The 21332-nt window shown below is 38.0% G+C and overlaps 1 protein-coding gene across 3 annotated transcripts in view; it reads left to right on the top strand.

Moving 5' to 3' along the window:
* The window catches only part of KIAA0391 (KIAA0391 ortholog), a 52569-nt gene that overhangs the window by 21681 nt on the left and 9556 nt on the right, over window positions 1-21332 (top strand). For all 3 annotated transcript variants that reach the window (XM_026849114.1, XM_026849113.1, XM_026849112.1), the window contains exon 5: window positions 3218-3325. In XM_026849114.1, the coding sequence (XP_026704915.1) occupies window positions 3218-3325 (108 nt within the window). The remainder of the gene's footprint in view (window positions 1-3217; window positions 3326-21332) is intronic.

The raw sequence follows: 21332 nt of genomic DNA, 5'->3' as shown, positions 1-21332 counted from the left end.
CCCCCGCTCTTTCTCTTAGCTTTTATTGCTGAGCTGATGTTTTATGGTATGGAATATCCCTTTGGTCAGTTTGTGTCAGCTGGCCTGGCTGTGTCCCCTTCTAAGATCTTGCCCACCCCTAGCCTACCAGTGAGGGGGGATGTTGGAGACACAGCCTTGATGCTCTGTGAGCACTGCTCAGCAGTGGCCAAAACACTGGGGGGGTTTTATCAACACCTTTCTAGCTACCAATACACAGCACAGCACTATGGGGGCTGCTGTGGGGAAAATTAACTCCATCTCTGGCAGACCTAATATACTCTTATGGTGTAAGTCTGCATGTTTGAATAGCGTTTCATGCTGCATCTGGATGACTTAGCCTGCTGCTTATTCACAGACATCACCCTTTTCCCTCCCTGTATCTGGAGAGGATGGGAAACATGGCAACTCAAAAACTGTCTCAGAGAAACCTGTAATTTTTCTGTTCTTTATGTTTGGGTTTTTTTCTGGGAAAGGAAAGGAGGACTCTTGTATATTGCTGGGGAAATATGGGTGGCAAGGAGAAAATGAACCGATCCTTAGGGATTTTTCATCTGTCTAAGGCTTCACTGGTCTTCTGTATTTGGTGACATAAATTAAACTTGGCCATTTGTCTTCTGCGCTTATTTTGGCATTAACTCCTCATCTGCCTGTGTGGATAAGAGACTCCTGAGCCAACACTTTCCCTATATTGCAGTTTACTGGTAGTAAGGCAAAACAGTTGAGCAGATCTGGGAGGCTACAGGGGCACAATCAGGCATCTGTTGAGAGTGCAGTAGAAGACATGGACAGGAGGAGATGGCAGGGAAGGGTGATGTGGCTGAGGGAATGACACTGAAAAGGCTGCAGCATCTCCCCAGCTCCCAGAGAGACAGGAGCTGCTTCTGAGAGGTACTGAGCCTATCCTGGTGCCTCTCAGCAGGACCTTCCTGGTAGCACCTGCTCCATCTGCCCTGCTGGGAGAGGAGATGGAAACAAGCAGAGCATGGGCAGAGGGGAGTGCTGGCCCATCAAACGCCTCTGCTGCTCCCCCAACTCATAATGTAGTGTTCTCTCAACAAAGCACTCTGCCCATCAGGGAAAACCCACCCCTTAAGGATCTGCTTTATAACTATTGTCACTTGAAATAAATTACCACTTTAACATTTTCCACAAAGCATTTGGTTTGTATTGAACTGAGCCCTTAAAGACAAGATTATGTGTACACTATACTTTATAAAAGTGTCTACTTGACTGTAACCATGTTACTGCAAATAATATTGGCATTTGTTTGCAGTAGGAAAATAACTCTTTGTTGGAGTGTTTACCATGTGTTTTTCATCTGCTTCCACTTTCTTTTGTCTTTTCCATTTTCACACATCTTTGTCTCAAAGCTCTTCTATTTTACCTTCATTCGATCTGTATGTGTTTTCCTTCTTTTTATCTTTCCCACATTTCAGAGAGCCATCCAGTGTTACAGTAATGACTCAACTGATTTTGAGCCATGGGGAAGTCTACTGGATGACATAAGCCCAGAAGTCAGGAATCCTTGTTTGGTGTTGCATTTGTTTCCCTTCTCCCTCCCTGCCACCACCTTTGCTAGTGACTTCCTTTCTGTGTCTTGCTGTCCATGTCAGATGGCAATGAGAATATTTATTCATCTGTGTAAAATACATTGAGATTGGAGCTGGGGGGCAGAGGGACACAAATGCCAACAATTTCTTTTTGTTTGAGGTGATCATTTTCTTGCCCAGCTTTTTATACATTCTCTATAATAACATTTATTTAAACCATGGAGAAGTGAAAGACCATATAAAAGGCAATTGGTTCTGGTGGTGCTAGACTGTGCCTTGTGTTGTCTATGTACTCATCAGTGTGCTTTTGATCAGTACACCTCTGCTCACTTGGAAATTATGCCTGAAATTTTAACATCTAAGTGAGGCATCCTTATCTCACTTGGTTGGTTTTTACTCTTAATACAAGTAACACTTTTCCTAGAATAATTTGTTATAAGCATTCTGACTACATTTGAAGTTTGTGATAATTTGTTACTGCCTGACAGCAATGTATTTTCTGGACAAATAAATTCTTTATTTCATTCCTTTCTCCAAGGAAGAATTATATATGCTGATATGTTTTTGTTTGGATGCTGAGGGGATGGTTTTTTATTTAGACTTGTATGTTGTCATATGGCTACATGGGAGAAGGCAAGATTAGAAAAGTGCTTCTTGCATTTTTTGAACGGAAGGCATGAAATTTGCAATTGTTTTGCAATTCCTATTTCAAGTTCTTATGAAAGTTCATTTATAGCTGTGGGCTGTGAAAACTCTGTTGCTGATAAATAAGTCTTACTTGTTACTAGAAAGGTCATTTGTGAAGCCAAGTCACTGCCCACCAGGATGGCTTAGGGTTCGTGTGCCTGTTAAAACCAGTCAGAAGCAGGAAGTAGAAATCTTATGCAAGTGTCTGCTAAAAGCACTGAATCTTTCCTCAAAAATCAAGAGAGAAATTCCTGAAGATTTTATTAAAGCTTTGTATTCTGTTCTCTTCCTATGGGGTCTCAAGCCTAGAGCAATTGTGGTTTTCCTTCCTTTGGAAAAACTGGACGGATGCTGTTGGTTTGCTCCATCACTGCATTATATTTCTGACTTAATAGGAAAGTTCATTGTTTCACTAGCCTTAAAGCTGTGCATTTCTCACAATTGGGATTTTGTGTTTCTAAATGAATGTTTACTTAAATATTGATTGGCATTCAGAGATTTCAGAATTCTTACAGAGAAACTAAGTATGGTGCTTATTTTACACTTGGAAGTGTTAAGAGTTGGTAACAGTGTCACAGTGTACTGGTTTGTAAAGTTGCCTTGTTTTGCAGCTGTTGTGTAACAATGACTGTAGCATGTATCTTTATAAAAGTGTACAGTTTGGATTATAATAATAATCTGGGTGACTGTAAAGTTTCAGTTTTCAGTTCTAATATAGTTTAAAATTGTACTGGAAGTATCCACTGTAACACTTTGGTCTTGTTAAGATTTTGGGTTTTTTCTCTTTTTTTTTTTGGTGTGGTTGTTTTAGCAAATATGCAAGTAAAAATGTGAAGTGTAGCCAACAAAGGAAAAGTGAGAGATTTAGGCTTTGTTTCTTTTTTTTAATAAAAAGTGAATGAAATCTCTTTCTGTTAAACTCAACAGATTATTCCCCTGTGTTTGTTTATTTATTTCAGGAATTTCAAGCTTTTCAAACATTTGTGGAAGACCGACTTCCATTTGATATTGTTATTGATGGACTCAATGTTTCCCACATAAACCCCAGAAAGATGCATTGTGAAAATGTAAGTGCTGGTTAAATATTCATTAAGAGTTTTGTGTATGCTGATTGTAAAACAATGAGTGCCTCATTATTACTTACCCTCTTGAGAAACTGAACAGACATTTTTGTAGCACATGCTACAGTGAAGTTCAAAGAATTATCTAGACTTCTCAAATTAAAAATGAACAGTGGGAAGATGGTTCTTACATATTTGAGTGTATTAGTCATAAAAAAAATCATACCTTAATTTCCTCATGTATGCAATGCTCAGAGTTACAGGTAAGGTATTGATAATAACATTGTTAGGACGTACACTGTGTGAGTGTGTATGTTTTCATAGTAATAGGCGTTTGGGGGAACAGAATAAATCTACCATATAGAAAATTTAGTCTAATATAGCTACACTGGTAAGAGTTCTTCTTAAAATAACTTCTTACTGAGTACAAACCACACCCTGTACAAGTTTAAATTTTATTTCACTTCCTATTGCGTTAAGCATTTGAGTCCAGTTCTTACAAGGTCAGCTCAAACTGGCTTCAGTTCTGTCCACTTGGTGGTTTGTAGAAGAGTAATCCTGCTTTTTTACTAATACCTATTTTTGAGAATTCTTGGTACTCCCTTTTAGCATTTCACTAAGAAATGGCTTAAGGTTCTCTTTTTGTCAATCAAATATTTACTTTAAATTAGGAGTAACAAAGTAGCTGCTCACATATATTCCAAAGCCAGAATTTAAATTTTCATGCTCTTGAAATTAAAACTATGTTATAAATGAGCTTGATGATAAAGGAAGTAATTCTAGTAATCACAAGAAATACATTTTTGTTCTAAGAACTAGTTTAAAACTATTCCTAAGAAGCAGGATATGCTTTCATATATTGTAGATAAAAGCAGCTGAGCTAGGAGGTTAGATAAACTTGCTGAAAGGTGTTTGTTTGAGAACAGCAGTGAAGTTTCATGAGATACTGGCTCATGAGGAGGGTACTTTCCTTACTATGAAAATAGGAAAGGAAATTTATAAAGTTCTTTAGATGGGATCAGGGAGGAAGTGTTGATTTTCTGAGAAGAATCCCAGGCACCATGTAGTGGCACAATGTTTCAAGATCTAGAAAGACAGATCTGTGCTGCCAAAGAGGTGGAAGAGAAATAAATGTCCTTCCTCAGTGCATGCCTGTTCCATTGAGAACTCTGAACAGGATCCTGAATGGTCTGTAAAAGCTGTAAACAATGGAGCAAAGAGCCAGCCTGTTTTTGATGGTTTTTTGATGCTGATTTTGACTGCTGATTTTTGATCAGAAATCTTACTAGGAGATATTAGCACACTTAGCAGCATAAGCTGCCTTTGAGTTTCTCCTTAGCTTCTGCTGTATTGGAAGGTCTTCAGGATCCATGATGCCAGGGAGCTCCAGAGGGACTGTATGGAGGCATCAACTTTTCATTTAGATTGTTCCATAATAGATACAGGTCAGATCTCTCTTGAATCTGAGGTATTTGCAGATTAGGATGATTTTTAGGAAGATCTGCCTTTTCTTCTGCACAAGAGAACAGTAACTTGGGCTCACCCCATCTTACCTCCAGAAGATTCTCTTAGCTAAAATTTACTTGTTCTACAAGCTATGTTGCTGTTAATTATTTCTGCATTGTGTCATGCACAAAAAAATGTTAATCATTGGAGCTTCTGCCAGCTAGTCTTCTGCTGGTCCTGTTATCTGGATCCTGTTTTTGAGAGTATGGAGTCATTATATGAGATGGGATGGACATGCCCGTTACTCCTGCCTTATACCTGTAGATATTCACTGGCTGGGTAGTACCTTTTTTGGCATGGGAAGTGTATATTTGCACTCTAAACAACAAAATAGCTCCTTCACTACCCAAAAGAAATACTCTTCTAGACACATGAATTACTAAAGACTTTTTTCTATATTAAGCCTCTCTATTCGTTGAGATACTTTTATTTTTTATGATGGATGTTTTTGTACACATAGATGTTTTTATGATAGATGTTTTTGTTACGTTATTAACTATTGAGTTTACAGTTTTTTTCAACTGGAAACGTTGTTTAAATATGAGATCGTGCTGGATGCTAGCAAATCCTGCTTTATTTCTTCGTGACTGTGAACTCCTGTGTTGTAACATGCCAGGAAAGGACTGTGTCTTTGTTCTTATTTTGGATACTTATGACAAGAAGCATATATTCTTGTTTTCTTACTCTCTTTTTCAAGACTGCTAAAAACAGAAAGAAAGAAAAAAACCAAAACCCGTGGAGCAGAGCAATCCTTTCTTCTGTCTCCAAACTTTTATTCCAAATGAGGGAAGGGAAGGCCACAGGAATCTCTGCATGCATTGCTTTCCTGGTTACTGGTGTTGCTGCCAAGTAGTGTCCCATTTGCAAATGCTGACCTCTCTGAACGCTGTAGTCTGAGGGCTGATTCTGCCACAAATCATCCTCTTTTGGAGACTGCTATCCTCACGCCAGAGGCAGCTGAATGGAAAATACGGAGTGACAGGTCTGGGGCATTCATGGCCTGCCTTGTTAAACTCCTCAGTGTACATGGGGAAACATAGTGCAGAACTGAGAGGGTGGAGAGCAGAAATAAATGCAAGAGGAGTTAGAGGCAGAACACGAAAGATGGAAAAAGCTAAGAGTGAAGGCCTCTGAGGTCAAGCTGACTGTCTAGGACAGCATGACTGGCCTGTTTTGAAGAAGAGGGACACGCTGTGACTCTTCAGGGACCAATTCTGTCTGGCTTGAGAGATAATAAAGGAGCAATATTTCCAAGGAGCTGTGTTAAAAGCTACCCAACCCGTGTTTTATTTGTCAAAAAGCTAAATTATTTTAAGTCTCCAGGTGGGGGTCGGAACTTTTCAAGGGTTCATTACTGCAGCTGTTAGACTCAGTCAGGATATTGTTTTATAAACTGTTCTGTTCCGTGTATAGTTAGTATGCAGCCATGGTTGGAAGAGAAAATGAGATTGTTGCTCTCCATTTGTAACACTGTAAGCATTACTCTATGCAAATTGTTAGGTTTTTTGGGCCATGTCCCTTACGTGATTTAGAGAGAATAGTAAAATAAAGGGCATTGTTAAACACAGCAAAAGGCCTAAGATTTATGTGACAATAGTATGGTAATTTAAATGCATTTTGGTCTTTAAGTAAATTTAACAAAAAATACTGTTCCACTTTGTGATTTAGCTTTACAAACTGTAACTGTTTAGCTGAAGACCAGCTCTAGCTAACTCTTAGTCATATGATTAAAATAAGAAAACATTGATAAAATATTCCTTTCTTTTTTCAAACATCCTAGCATTTGTAATTCCATCTAGGCATTTCTTAGGCATCTTGAGAAAGGACTAGGTTGTGTGGACAAGACATGAGTACCTTGAGGGTTGAGAAAAGAAGGAAAAAAAGCAGAAGTTGAACAAATGATTTTTACTCATTTAATTCCCAAAGTGTTCTGACATTCTGGAAAACTAGATATGTGACTTCCAGTAGCCCCAGGCAAATTCAGTCCTCACAGCCAGCACTTAGCAGATCGTCATGAATATTATTGACTTGGCAGATTTACAGGAATATTCTGTGGCTGTTTCTCTAGTGTATGACACTGTTGGTTTGTAATTACAATCCCTTTTTTCCCAGGTTGGTTTTATACTAGCTCTGTTTCCTGGTACAAATCACCATGTGGCTGCATCAATTACTGACAAAAAGAGGAGGTAGTATGAGGGTAGGAACAAAGATTTTTGAGGGCTAGGGAACAGTGATATCATCTGATTTGAAGGCACTGCACGCACAGTGACTGTAAAGCAGCAACACTGGACAATTAGCCAGCACCTCTTTTCAACCCTTTGCTTCCTTACTGCAACATTTTAAAATAGACGTTAATGTTGACTCCTATTTGAAAGATATTACAGAATGGAAATTACTTTTGCTATATAATCCAGACAATAGAAACAAACTCTCATAAAGTCTAAAATCATTTGGTCTTGTCTTTTTCCAGTTTTTTTTTTATATTCTGCTGCTGTTTAAGACAGTACCTGATGCATATTTGCCTTGATGGGTCAGTCACTGTGCTGCAAACATGGTAGTTTATAAACAGAGATATCCTTGCAGTTCAACTAAGCAAAGTTGATTCAGACTGTATTATGATGTTGAGTTAATCCTTTCCTCCAGATGTATTTAAATTACATAAATCCTTAGCCAGCACAATGACATTTGGTACTCCCTGTCCTCTGCTGCTGTAACATAGTGCCCCCCACCTTTCACCTTGTAAAGGTCAAGAGAGGGAAATTCCACATGCTAATTGTCCAGTTCTGTTATTAAACACAAACTGTTACATAAATACATAAATGTATTTTTTCCTGTTTATCACAAATTTCTGTAGAAATATTCCTTAGAAGTGAGGGGGAATCCAAGTGCAATCAGGATATCTAGGCTCTGGAGCATCTTGCTTTGCTTGTGGGAGGGGAGTGAAGGAACTATGATGAGCTGTGGGACTATGTTGAGCTGTGCTTCAGCTACCCCTAGACTGTGAAGGTCTGGGGTTGGGGGCAAGAGGGGAGGTGAGGGAGCCTGGTCAGAAAACACAATTCAAAGAGTACTTAGCTATTTCTAATTTACATTGAGATTGGTATATGGTAAATGAGGTATGCAGCCAGCTCATTTTTTTAGCTGTACCCAGCTGTTGTTAGACATAACTGAATATATATTTCAAATGTGTGTTCGATCAAAGCTAACTCACAGTTCCCTTCTTCAAACGGTTTGGCAGTTGGGGTCAACTCTGCCCTAACTTTACCCTCTATAATCTCTATATTAAACTCAGACATCTAAAAGATTGATTAAAATAGTTCCAGATTGAGTTCCTTCAGGCTGACAATGCACAAAGGAATAGCTTTTGTTCTTGGCAGATAGTTCAAAGTGGTTGCTCTGAACTTAATCAGCATTTCTATAAATGGACTACATAAGTTTATATAATTCCCATGTAAATTGCAGTAGGCCTGTACAACAGCTGACGAAGCCAGATCCTTGCTGTTCCTCTCCCATCCCAGTCTGGTGGCAGCGGCTGGCATGCCATCCCTACCACACCTCGTGCCTGCAGCAGCAGTCAGCTCCTGCCAGCAAAGCCACCAGACCTGCCCTCCTGCACCTCACAGGCTGCCACAAAAAAAGCCAGGCTGTAACTACTGTAGTTGGGAGTGCTCTGTGACAGGCGGAGAGGACAGGACATGCCTCGCAGCTATTTCTTGTCTCTTCCAGGGGAAAAGCAGCAGACTTGAGTGGAGGCTGCTCTGAATTGGAGAAGGGTTCTTTGACTAAATGAATTGTGTGGTCACAAGTAGCATAGTAATCATGTGTGAACAGATTATTGCATTTTAGTTTTCCCTATGTTAAATATTTTTAAAATAATATTTATCAGGGGAATTCAATGTTTAAAACTAATATTATACTTTTAGATATTCTAGTGGTTCTGTAGTAGTTATTCCTGGCCTGCTTTAGCAGTGTGGAAAACAGTGAGTAGAAAGAGTTTGCAGCCTTCAAGAGAAAACTGGGAGCGAGAAAAAAGTTTCATCAGGATAGGGAAGAAAACCAGGGTGTAGGATACAGGAAAATAGTGAGTGGTCTTGTTCAATTTTTGAAAAAAGCCCAACTGTGGCCACAGAATTGAAGAAGCTTGATGAATTACGCTTTGTAAATTCAGCTCAGAACCATTGTTTTTATAATGCACTTTATTCACATTTTCAAGGCTCATTTTGCAAATATAGGGACAAATATCAAGACAAAAATAATAACTCTTCAAATAAGGTTAAAGTTAAAAAAGAGGGGGAAATACCCCAAAAAACAAAACAGGGCACCCATCATTTTCTTGGGTTAGAAACTGAAATCAATTTTGAAGCATATTTTTTTTTGCTTTGAAATCTCTTATGTTTATAAATACTCTATGTTGAAAAAAGGGGGGGGAAAATGCTGGACCTTATAGTATTTGGGGAAAATAGTAAGTAAAACTTTCTCTTCTGAGTCCTGCTTACCAAAAATTATCTTGAGGTCATGAAACACACAAAGAAATTAACACCTGTACATGCATATATAGTTGACAAATACACGTACTAATATGCTCAGGTTTTCATGTGGTAATTTTTCCATCTTCAAGTCTGTCTTAATGCAAAATTAGTGAGACAGTTAAACTTGATACAAAATATGAGCTCTACTGTATGAGCTGCCCTGCAAAACAAGTAGTTATTAATAAATTTGACCCAATAAAAGTCATGCGTGGAAAAGAATTTTTTTTCTTCTTTGACTCATTTGGCAGCATCTGTGATTTGTTCAAGTACTTTACTGTCTGTAAATGTAGCAAGAATTAAGTAGATCCATGAGTCATTCTCTGTTCAGAATCAATACATCCAACAGAGGTCTTATTTGTCATACTGTGACAGTTCATCAATTCTTCCTCCCACCAACTCTTGTCTTACCACTCAACAAAGCAGTCAGACATGTGTTTGTTCATTTGCTCCCAGCCTTTTCCATCTTTTTCTTTTTTTTTCCTGTCTTCTTATGGTAGCCCAAGTTTGCATTTCCTCAATAATGCCCTGTTGCTCAAGATTGGAGAGATTTCTGTCTTTGCAACATGTGCTTCATTCTTTAGACCTGTACTACCATTTCCTTTAAATATCGCACAAGTCGTAAAGATGAAGATTTTTGGTGTTTTCACTGAAAATCACATTCAGCCTCTGTGTAACATGATCTTAGAAGAGAATGGAGCTCAAGCACTGAGGGATACCCTTGAAACTTCACTTGGTTTTAGTGTTAGAGATGTGTGATTGGAACATTCAGCATTCATCTCTCATCAGTTAATATCTGGGGTTTCTTTAATATCTCAGCAGATGGACTGAGTTAATCTCTACTCTGAAGCCACATATGAGATTGATACTGATAATGCTGAAATTTTTTCCCTCCACTCCTACATTGGAGCCATCCTAAAATAGATTGAGCTCAGAAATTTTGGTCACCAGATCCAAAAGAGCAAGGCTTCTCAGGAGAGGTGAAGGAGACAAGACTTGTTTGCCTGTGAAACCTAGGGGAAAGGCCTGGCCTGAAAGTCTTCCTCTCTCCTCGCAGTTCTGAAACCTGACATTTCACCTGAAACCTGACCTTTCCATTTGTGGTTAAAATCGAAATAAACGGGCATTTAATATATTCAACTTTGTATACCAATACAGTAAGTGAAGGTGTATTAGACATGATGTGTTGGAGATTCCAGAAGTACTCCTGCAAGGGGTCAGCATGTATGCTTCCACCGAGGAAAGGCAGGTGTTGACCACATGCCATGAGTCGCCAAGTTTGCATCTTCCCATAGGGGTATACTCCAACATCCTTTGCTGTTTCTGCAGCACTGTGCGGGGAGAGTAGGAGGTAGATAGGACTTCTTAAGAAAGGAAACACAAAGTCAGACTGCTACCTGTAAATACAGGGAGACTTTCTCAAAATTTTTAACTTCCTGATGTTGTGAAATGGGGTGGGGGAAAGCTGACAGGATTCCCTAAGTGCTTCAACAGTCAACGCTTAAGTAGCTGGTTTTCCTTTCAGAGGTTTCCAATCTGATTTTGCGTTTCCTGGTGAGAAGACTAGAGCAGCAGACACTGAGCAGGTTAAAAAGATCTGGCTATCAGGCGTTTTGACAATTTCTCCCTGTTGTTTTCTGCCAAAGTCAGATACTACCAGGTGTTACCTCCCTTTACTATTTCCCAACTTCTGTTGCTGGCTATAAACTAGAATAAAACCCATGTGATTAAACTAATGATCTCTGTTGGTTTCAGTCTGATATTTGTAATTTATACCTTTGTATCTGGTGATAGCAAATCAAAAGTTAAACATGCACTCCTTTTTTTATGAGGGGAATTGTATCATGTCTTTCATAATAAGAATTCTTTTAATCACTAGGAATATAAACTTGAAATTCAGCAGAGCAGAATGAATGTGCCTTGATGATTAATGTCCCAGTGACCTTGTAACTGTAGCAACAGGTTGTTTGTTGTAGGTTGTAGCAAAGTCCTCCTGGAATCTAGGTGATAAAGTCAAATGACAGTATCTTCTGAACTGGATGGATTTCAATCTCCTGTTTTCACTTCTCCCTTAGAAACCACAAGATGAGTTTTCTTTGGGCAGTCTGACTGATTCACCTAATCATGCAATAGTTATCAGTATCAGTGTGGCAATAAGAGGTGTGCTGGGCCTCCAAACCTAGTCTTTAGGGAACTAAACAGCTTCTTTAGAAGTGATTCTTGTATGGAAATTCTCCACAATAGTGAGAGACTATATTGCTATTAAGATATGGAAAGCAAGCCAGAAAATGTGAAGGCTGGGTTGCTATAGGCCAATTCTGTGTAAGAATAAATACTTTATTTGAGCCTGAGAAATGCTGGGTTTTAGTGTCATCTTAAAGGTAGTGTAGATAAAATTCTCAGAACAACAATTGCATATATTCATGTACTTCTGGATTTATCTCTATATTTTGAAAAACGATTTTTGCTTCACATTTGGCTTTTACATCAGATATGCTGTTTTTAGTAGAAGTGGGAAAGAAAACGTATTTGAAAACTGTATTAACTGAAGGAGAAAAGAAACAATGAAACAAAAGCCTAAACTGCATTTGGATATATTTATGAAGTTATGAAAGCCTGTATTTTTATTTAAGGGGATGTTTGTGCACTTCCTACAAACAAGGGAGGGGGAAGGAGGCAGGGAGAAAAAAAAGTCAAAATAAAATAGTTCTCACACCAATTCAGATTTATGCCTTTATCTGTAGTGTGAATCTAAATTACATCAAATTAGATTAATATGTTTACATATGCTAATATAAAGAGATCTCATTCAAATACCTGTCACTTCTCTGTAGGCTGCTATGAGGACCATGCCATAAGTGGAATCAATTTCTAGAAATGATAAAATCTTTTATCCTCTTTGCTATTAAAAAGATCAGAGCATTTATATTGTTTCAAACCAAAGTATCTAACCTGTCTAATCAAGACAGTAGTCAGAAGTGGATTAGGAGTGCAAGAACAAGACAGATTTGGAGAGATTATTCCAGTTGTATTCTCCCAGATTTTGTTACTGATTTAGGAATTTCTGCATGAAGAAGTTGCATCCTGACTAGCAAGTTTAATTGCCATTGATGGATTTTTCTTTGATACATTTATTTAATTATCTTCACAGCTTATTTTTGTCTTTGGTTTTCAAAATATTCAGTGGCAATGAGTCCCAAAATTATATAGGATATGATAATGTATGTGTTTTTGTTTGTTTTAAACCTGCTGTCTGTTAATTTTGTATGATGGCCTCTGCTGCTTGTGCTGAGAAATGGTAAATAGTCTCTATTTGCACTTGCCAGGTAACTTGCCATTTTACAGACCTTCTCAAATAACTAGCATATATTCTTTTTATAAATTATCTGGAATAAAAATTTGCATGCAACTGTGCAAGATAAGTATCATGCAGATTTTTGTTTCCTTTTCATTTTTAACTATTGTTCTACCTGGGTGTGTATGATGACAATCAGGGTTACTATTGGGCCTCAAATTGGAGTAAGCCCCTCAAATTGGACTCAGGAGATCAGCATTTTGTTGTGAAATGGTTGATCTTGTGTTTGTGAGCAATTCAGTCTGAAGTATCCTGATCTTGCAAGTCACCTGTAGTTAATATAACAAGCCGAAGTGTCTTCTGGATTTTTCACTATTTTTTAAAATACATCCTTATTTGTCCTAGAAAGAAAAGTCTTAATAAGCTTTTTTCCCTTTATTTAAGTGTAAGAGATAGGATGAATATAAGATTTTAAATAAAATTTTAAATTAATTGCACCTCAGAATGGTTTGGGAGTGTGTCTGTGCCACTGCAGCAAGCCACATTGCAGTCTCCCATGGATGATGTATGGTGTGCCTCTGCTGTGGTTAAATTACAGCATAGCAACAGAGAGAGCAGGAGCAGGGAACAGTGATTTGGATCATCTGTCTAACTCCTCACCACCAATGCGATTGAAACATGGTCTGGAATAGTACAAAATGTGAAATGTCTAGAAGCCTTGCAAGAGTGTCTATTAATGGTTATAATCAGACCTGATCTATCCATACAAAACATAATGAAGCTGTTTTCATGCTGGGACTTGTAAATTATTTTGTTGCTTGGTGTCATGTGAGGAACAGTAATGTAATAAGAATACCAGTACCAAGAACATAATAAGAAACCTAGGGCTACCTTTGCTGCTGCTGTTCTTCAAATTTTCAGGACAAAAAAACCTCCACAGGCTGATTTCTAGCACAGGCAATGCTAATCTACATGGGCTCTTCCTCTGTCGTATAGAAAGAACACTGGGAAATAATGGTGATTTTTGGAACTGCTTCTAGGAGAAAAGTCATAGCAACATGACCTAAGCTGAAATAAACTGCAGAGGAGGTCCTGAAAATGAGCCTTGTACCTGCTGGATCACCTCATACGTGCATGATGTCAGTGGCTTACTGCTGCAGATGTCAGTCTTGTGTATAAGATCACCCCTATCTCCATGTGTAAAGCAAGAGAACTTTCCTTGGTACTTGCAGAAACTCTCTAAACACTTTTACTTGTTTGCTTTTTAACCTGATATTCCCTGTTGCTTACATGATTTTACCACTTTTTAGGTGTTCTGGCTTGTATTTTTCTGAATGGTAGAGAATGAACTGAAAATTTAGAACTGTTTATATGTATTTACATATTAGTAGCCATGGTGCTGTTTACAATAGAAATCTTCACTGTCCATCCTCCAAGAAAGATGCCTGCCTCAAGATCTGAAAAATTAGTCACTGAAAAATATTAGATAAAGAAATAACCTTATAAAGCATCATTTGCGTTAGTTATTCTTTCTGTGTGCATCTCTATCAAGTAAACATTCATATTGTCCATTATTTAAATATTATTTCATAAATACAATAGCAAAAAATTGTATTTTAAATCACTTTGAATGCTTAATCTCTGGCATTGTGTTTACTGTCCTGTCTCATTGTTAGGAAACCTTCCTCTTGAGAAATTCTCTATTTCAAATCATTTGCATATTTCATACTAATCTTTACAAGTCTCTACTGTTTTTTTCTTTATACCCAGAGATACCAGCTTATGATGCTGTTTCTTCCTGATTCACCAGTCAGTTCTTTAATAATCCAAATAGTTCTTTTCACAGTTCTAGCTGGAAAACAGGCACTGAAGTTATAATGAGTCCAGTGAGTCAGAAGCTAAAGAGGTTGTCAAAATTATGTAAACATAATATACTCTGTTTTCCAACCAATTTTATGAAGTGTTAACTCATACTACAGGCTAATTTTTCCAAATAATTTCTACCATTTCCAGCTGCTGCATTGTCCTATTCTTGCACAACATTTCCTGTAGTGACTCTTAAAACTGGACCTGTGCTTCTGTCATATTGACGATACTAACTTATCTTTTACGTATACCAGGAAATAACTAGTGATGCTTATGTCTGTCATCATTGTCCAGCATTCATCCGTTTACCTGCTCACTTCTGATTGCCAAAAAGGAAACAGCAAATTGGCAGTAATATTTCTTCTCTTCTGATATTTTGAATCTTCTTGAGCTTTTAAGGAGTTGTGGTGACATGGCTATGTGAGCAAACTGTGTACATTGTGTGCCATAAGCTCTCTAAGAGAAATTAAAAGCCAGTTCAGTTCCACTTGTTCCATGGAGTTCTTCCTGACTTACGTGGTATACCAGTGTGTGAAGATGAACCTTGCTGATGCCTTCTCTCCTTATTTATATTTGGGTAAACTTGACTTACACTATACACTGGGAAAAAAAAAAAGAAAAAAAAAGTAGAAGTATGATGCAAGTGTTTGTTAGAGCTGTGGTTCATTGGAATTTGAGCTTCTACATTCAGTGCAAGTTTGAGGAAAGCACAGTGGAAGACAGGTACTCCTTGAATACTACCTATACTACTACCTGATTGATTGATTGATTGATTGATTGGAATTCTCTTCTACCATAGCCCTAAGTTGCCACACGTTTGAGTAAATAAAATGAAGTAGCAGTAACAAAGTTGCAAGCAGGTAGTCATAGAGCAGAACCAGTCACTCTTAAATGATGGTGATTTAGCCTGCTCCTTACTAGGAGTAGTTATCTCAGGCTTGTCTAAAGTTAATGTTGCTATTCTGCTTTCAGTATCTGGAGTAATTTACATGATATCCCTGTAAAACATTGCACTGTACTGTTTAAATCCATTTATTTTATGATGGCCTTAAGTCTCAATAGTTAAAGGAAGTGGTTTAAATAAAAGAATTAGAGGCTTCTGATGTTTTCACTTCTCGTTGATATGTATATATCTTCATGCTTTCATATCTTGCAGAGTGAAAAGCTCTAATTTTCCACTGAATGGGCATCCCCAAATGGGCTTTCAGAAATATAAATGCTATAGGTTAAGGATTTCTTTTTTCTTATCCCACTCAGTCTCATTTCCATAAGCCTATTCACTCTGCCAGGCTAGCTAACATAATCAGTAATATGACACAGACTTTTAACCCTTAGCTATCTCATAAATTTGGTAAACAAAATACATCTGAAACCATAGCGCACTTTTGCACCCGAGCACTGCAGTTCAGTTCTGGGTGCTCCAGGGATTGTTAGGTGGGTATCTGCATCTTTTCCATGGAAATGGACAAAGGAGGGAAAGATGCAACAGAATTCCTTAAATGTGCGGGCTGGTATAGTCGTATACTGATACCTGGAAACTATAATGCTGAGTCCCCAAACCAAAATTTGCTTACAAAGGATAGATCCTTTTATGAAATAGGGAGTAAGTGGTTCTTATCTGGCTTCTGTTGTCCAAGCCATTCTGGTGCTCGTACTTTCATCTTCTCAAGTTTATTTCTCTTGACTACAGGAGCAAAAAAGAGTAGACAAAGATTTTCCCAGGAGATGGAGCTTTTAGACAAATGCCAAATATCATCCATAATTAATTTGTGGGCGCTGACAATATTATCTGTTTGTCAAATTGCTCTATCTTATCTCCTGAGTTAAAGAAAAATACTTTAGATAAAACAGTGGGCTGCCCAATGTCCAGCTATTGAGTACTGCAGACGGTTATTAATAAACTTATATTAAAAGCATTGAAGGAAATTAGACCTTGTGGCTTGTAGCCATTGGGGGGGGCTTTCAGGCCTTCACTGTCTAGGATCTCCAGGCATAGATATTGCTTGCAGTGTTACTAGTAGTAAAATGGCATGAGTCTGCAGTGATGTGTATTCAAAGTTAATGACTGTGTTAGGAGAAATACTGTTGACCCATGTCTAACCTTGACTTGTGATACACTGCATCAGATTTTTGCTTGTTTTGCAGGAACAACATGTTACTTTTCAGGGTGTGCAGCCTTGATCCAAATGAGATGGTTGAATAGCTGCCTCATGGGACTGGCAGTGCAAGGTGTGCTGCGGTACATGAAAGTCCCCTAAGTTGTCTCCAGCCTGGTAAATACCAGTTATGCTCTTACAAGTAGTAAAGAGATTCCTTCCTTAGTCCCTCCTTGCTGAAAGCCTTGGTGCAGGGTAGGCAGGCCTGACTCTGACCACACAGCTGCTCTGCCACCTCAGACCTTTGTGCTTTAGTTTGCTTCTGCTGACTTTTGTCCTGCTGAAGAACATTTTATATGTTCTCATTCATAGTAGACAAATTTTTCATTTCTGACCTTCAAAGAGAAATCACCACTCACTAAAGTAGTGTTTATTAATGTATTTATTTGTGTTAAGAACTGCAAAATTGTTCTTATTGGAACAACTGTTTTTGAAGGCAGCCTCTTCATCTCTGAATAGTAATCCGTAGCAGGCAACTGTAAAAATAATATTAATGTGAAAAAGCAAAGAAGCAGTGTGAAAATTGTGTTATAAATGCTTGCTGCATGTTGTAGTCTAATTCTATTTTTTGTCTGCAAGCAATCGATTTACTGATGAGTTTCCCTGGTTATTGTGTCATTCTACCTGAACAATAAGCCTGTTGACATTTGAGCATAGAAGCAGTCTTTATTTTAAAGTTTTTGTGGAACTATCAGGTTTATTTAAACATAGGATGTCACTGCAGAAGCATAGGTTTCATGTGCTTTGAACAGCATCATGCCTGTGCCTCCTGTAACAATGATCTCCCCAGCTGCTGGGGCACCTTTCCTCAAAGAATAAAAGTACCGTCTGGGACTTTCTGAACCACAGATTGGAGAGGGGGAGAACAGTTAACATCAGACTAGGTCAGTGACGCTGTGCAGACATCTGCATAGGACAGTGGTGAGAGCTAAAGTATTGGTATTTTTTAAACTGTCAGTTTCAGTCTTACAAAGCCGATTTCAGTCCTGCACCAAGTTATTTCCTATCTATGGAAAGGATCAGTCAAGCTTGTGTTTTCATTTTCATAACACCCCATCAACACCGCTGCCACCACTACCTGGAGTTCCTGCTCACATTTTGGATTTTCAGTACTTAAATATGACTTCTGACCCACACTGTGAAAATCTAAGACTGGCGCAGCTGCATTTAGTTTACAAATGTTCCTTTCTAATAGCTATCTTTTTATATTCTTTCTCAAATGATAAATTATAAAAGAAACTCTCTTATGGCCTTAAGTTGTTGTATACAGCTGCTACATAGCTGTAGTAGAATAATAATAGTAGAAATGCAAGAGTACCAATGTAAGGGCAAAGACTGGATTTACAGTGAAAGATGGCAGACCCCTGAAGCTGTCACTTGAGCTGGAGCATTTATTCCATTTACAGTCAGTTACTCTGACAGGTATATTTTCACTTCTGAAGCCTATACAAAAATAAGTAAAACCTCCTTTCTTTTCATTTGTATGAAATTTGCTTCCTCAGGAAAATAAAGATGATGTGTATGTAGTACTTGGTGCAATGAAGTAACGTGTAATGATCAATAAAAATACTGTTGAAGAAACAGCAGTGCAGACAGAAAGAATTAAAGGATGAGAACAAAGGGTAGTATTGATATGTGGAAAAGCATAGGTAACACTTTATGTCCTTTCAGCTTTTACATGCTTATTTTTTTACTCTTATATAATCACGGATAGACATAATCACACAGCTTATCTTCCTGGTGTGGACGGTTGATAGTGATAACTCTTTTTTAATACTTTGCAAATCTCCAGGTTTTGGTACAAAACAGGAGCTGCTGTGGAGAGGTCTGGATAAAAAAAAAAAATTCCATGTAAGATGCCCCATATGTATTGTAAAGATCTTGATATTTATTCTTTGTTGAAAGAAAGAAGATGAGTAAGAAGAAAGATAAAAGTATACACTAGTATCAGCTATGTAGAAAGAATATCTCAGAGAAGATCAGAAAAAGAAAAATACCTTTGCCCTTTTGCATGACTCAGGAAAGGAGGACATTCAGAAAATACAAATTCATGAACGGAAACATTTTACTGCCAGTCCACAATTAAAACACAAAGCTTACAGCTGCTAGGACTGGGCTATAGTTAATTGGGAATTGAATATTTCCCAGTTGCTGCCTTATCAAAATGCTACTTTTGATTTCAGAGTTACTCTTGCATCTTTATGCCTACTTTGTAATTGCTGAGCCAACATCAAAGGGTCTACTTGCATAATTAAACCAACATTACATTTTTTCTAAGTGATTGGGAAAGAAAATGGTATTGGAGCTGGTTAACAAAACTTTTGGATAGAGAAACTTGACTGGCACTGCAGTGACTAACAAAATCCAACTTTTTAAAATGCTGTTATGCAACTGAAGAATGTTTGTTTGTACATGTATTTCTTGAATTGTTGTAAGAGTCAGAAAAAATGTTTTTTCTCTTTTGCAATTTACACTATAAAATTAAGCAATTCCCCAGCTACCCGTCTCTTCTTTAGCCATCAGAGTTCATTTAACAACATGCTATGCTAACTATTGTCACTTTCTTTTATTCACGGTTGATCTTTATTCATCTAAAGATCATGATGATGATGAAAATATTACCATTCAAAAAGTGTGAGCAAGAATGGTCACACTAAAAGGTTTGTCAGGTATAAGGTCTGACAAAGTGGCTGAGCTCTTTTAAAAGTGACCATCTATTCTGAAAAGCCAAACTCCAAAAGGCTAGTGTCTTCTCCACCTGATGATCCTGCTCTTGCCTCCCCATCCTTCACATTGTAGACTCAGTATTAAATTCTGTGTTTTAAGTTGTATATGTATTTCTTCGGTCTCTACACACATCCCTCCTTGATTCTATTCATTCTTCTGGGAAATACTGCTTCATTATCCATCAAATGACTACTTGTCATGCCTTTTGGGAATAAGACAGAGCAGGATATGACTATAATTAGATTATGCATTAGAAAATGTCCATTTCAAAACCTTTTTTTCTTACATGCCTCTCTACTGGGAAGGGTAGGATCCCTCTCTGCATAGGAGAAATTCGTAACAGTCTTTCCAAACCTACAGTTAATTTACACAGGTTTGATTTGTATTGTACTGTTTTCTGAGCTGGTTAGGAGCATTAAAAACAGGGGTGGCTCTTCAAGTTTGTTTGAAATTGGAAATTTTACCTACAGTTTATAAGATAACAGAATATAATGTCAGAGCCTATTTATAAACTTATTACTTCTACATTCAGAACTGTTCTCAGAAATTATCTTGAGCAGGTTGCACCTTCGGTTGAAATCTAGAGTTGTAATTAAAGATTTTTCCATTGCTGGCATAATAGCCAGGGTACCATGAATACAGAAAAATATGAATTATGCTATTGCTTCCATACCTGACCTGAATCTGTTTATGGTTACTCTGCTTTACTCTGTCTGTTACCCAGGATTCAAGAGGGCTCATGAGTTTGGATGCAGTCCAGGGAGTATCCTTGTGGTTATTTTTGACCTGGAAGTAGTATGTCTACAGTCATCCAGTGCTGCACTTAAGCCAGGTCCTCCAGTCAGTGGGAACACTGGACTGTGCAGGGGCACCAGGTGTCTTAGCACACAGTTAGTTTGGACCTGGCTGCAAAAGCATCCTCAAGATGCCTCTGAATACAAACTTAGTCTGCAAGCAGCAGAGCTATGTTTAGGCATCACCTCATATGAGCAAACTGAGGCTAGTGTACCGTCCTCAATCTATATTAAATCAACTTGGGTGTCTTTGCTTCTGTGGTTTAGTTTTCCTGTGCAATCAATACTCTGCCTTTGATTAATAGAGCTGACTGTGAAATCAAGAGCAAAAGCTGGCATCTAAAAATGCACTCTAATTTTAATGAATTGTGATAGGGAGTTAAGATATCTCTAGTGAATGCGTCAAGGTCAAGAGAGAGTAAGTCAATTCTAGGTGTGGAGTCATTGTAGACAGGTTAAAACATGTTAAATGTTGTGTGATTGCTGTCATTGATGTGTGAAGTGCTGTCACTGGTAGAGTTTTGCATGATGATGTGTGTGTTGCAGCAATCTAAATAGTCCTACTGTAACATGGGATACAAATATTCCCAACAATATTGTTTCTGCAGTATTGCAGAAATCCCAAATGTCCTAAGGGATAATTCCCAAGCGTTATCTGTTGGCCATCTCACGAGCATAAAGTAAACTAGGCTGATTAAGATTCGTGACTATTACTTACTTGTCCCTTACTGTTTTCCCTTCTAAATAACTACCCCTTGCTAGTCAGGGGCAGATAATCTGTAGGGGATCAAGAAACGTGTATGCTGTCCCTGCATTTGGGCAAAGAGGACTTTGGACTAATTTACACTGTCATCAGTAATTATGTAGAGAATATAAGAAGCAGTTTTCATTGTGTTTGGTGCTGTGAAAATGGTATTGAATCTGCTTTGGTGAGATTACCACACTCAGTGAGAAAATTCAGCCTTTCTTGTAAGCAGCACCCTTGCCTTCCCTGGGTAACTGGCTGTGCCGTGGGAAAAAACTCCAGCTTCCTATCGTCTCATTAGTCTCCCTCTCCTGTATGTGGTAATAAAGTACACAGGGTTTTTGAGCTTCTTTGTCTACAGTACATAAAAAGGGAACTAAAAGCGATGAAACTGTAAG

The sequence above is a fragment of the Athene cunicularia genome (assembly GCF_003259725.1).
Source record: "Athene cunicularia isolate RWA chromosome 5 unlocalized genomic scaffold, athCun1 chr5_part1, whole genome shotgun sequence".
NCBI lineage: Eukaryota > Metazoa > Chordata > Aves > Strigiformes > Strigidae > Athene > Athene cunicularia.
Note: the sequence above shows the minus strand (reverse complement) of the source record. Positions and strands in the feature narration are given on the sequence as shown.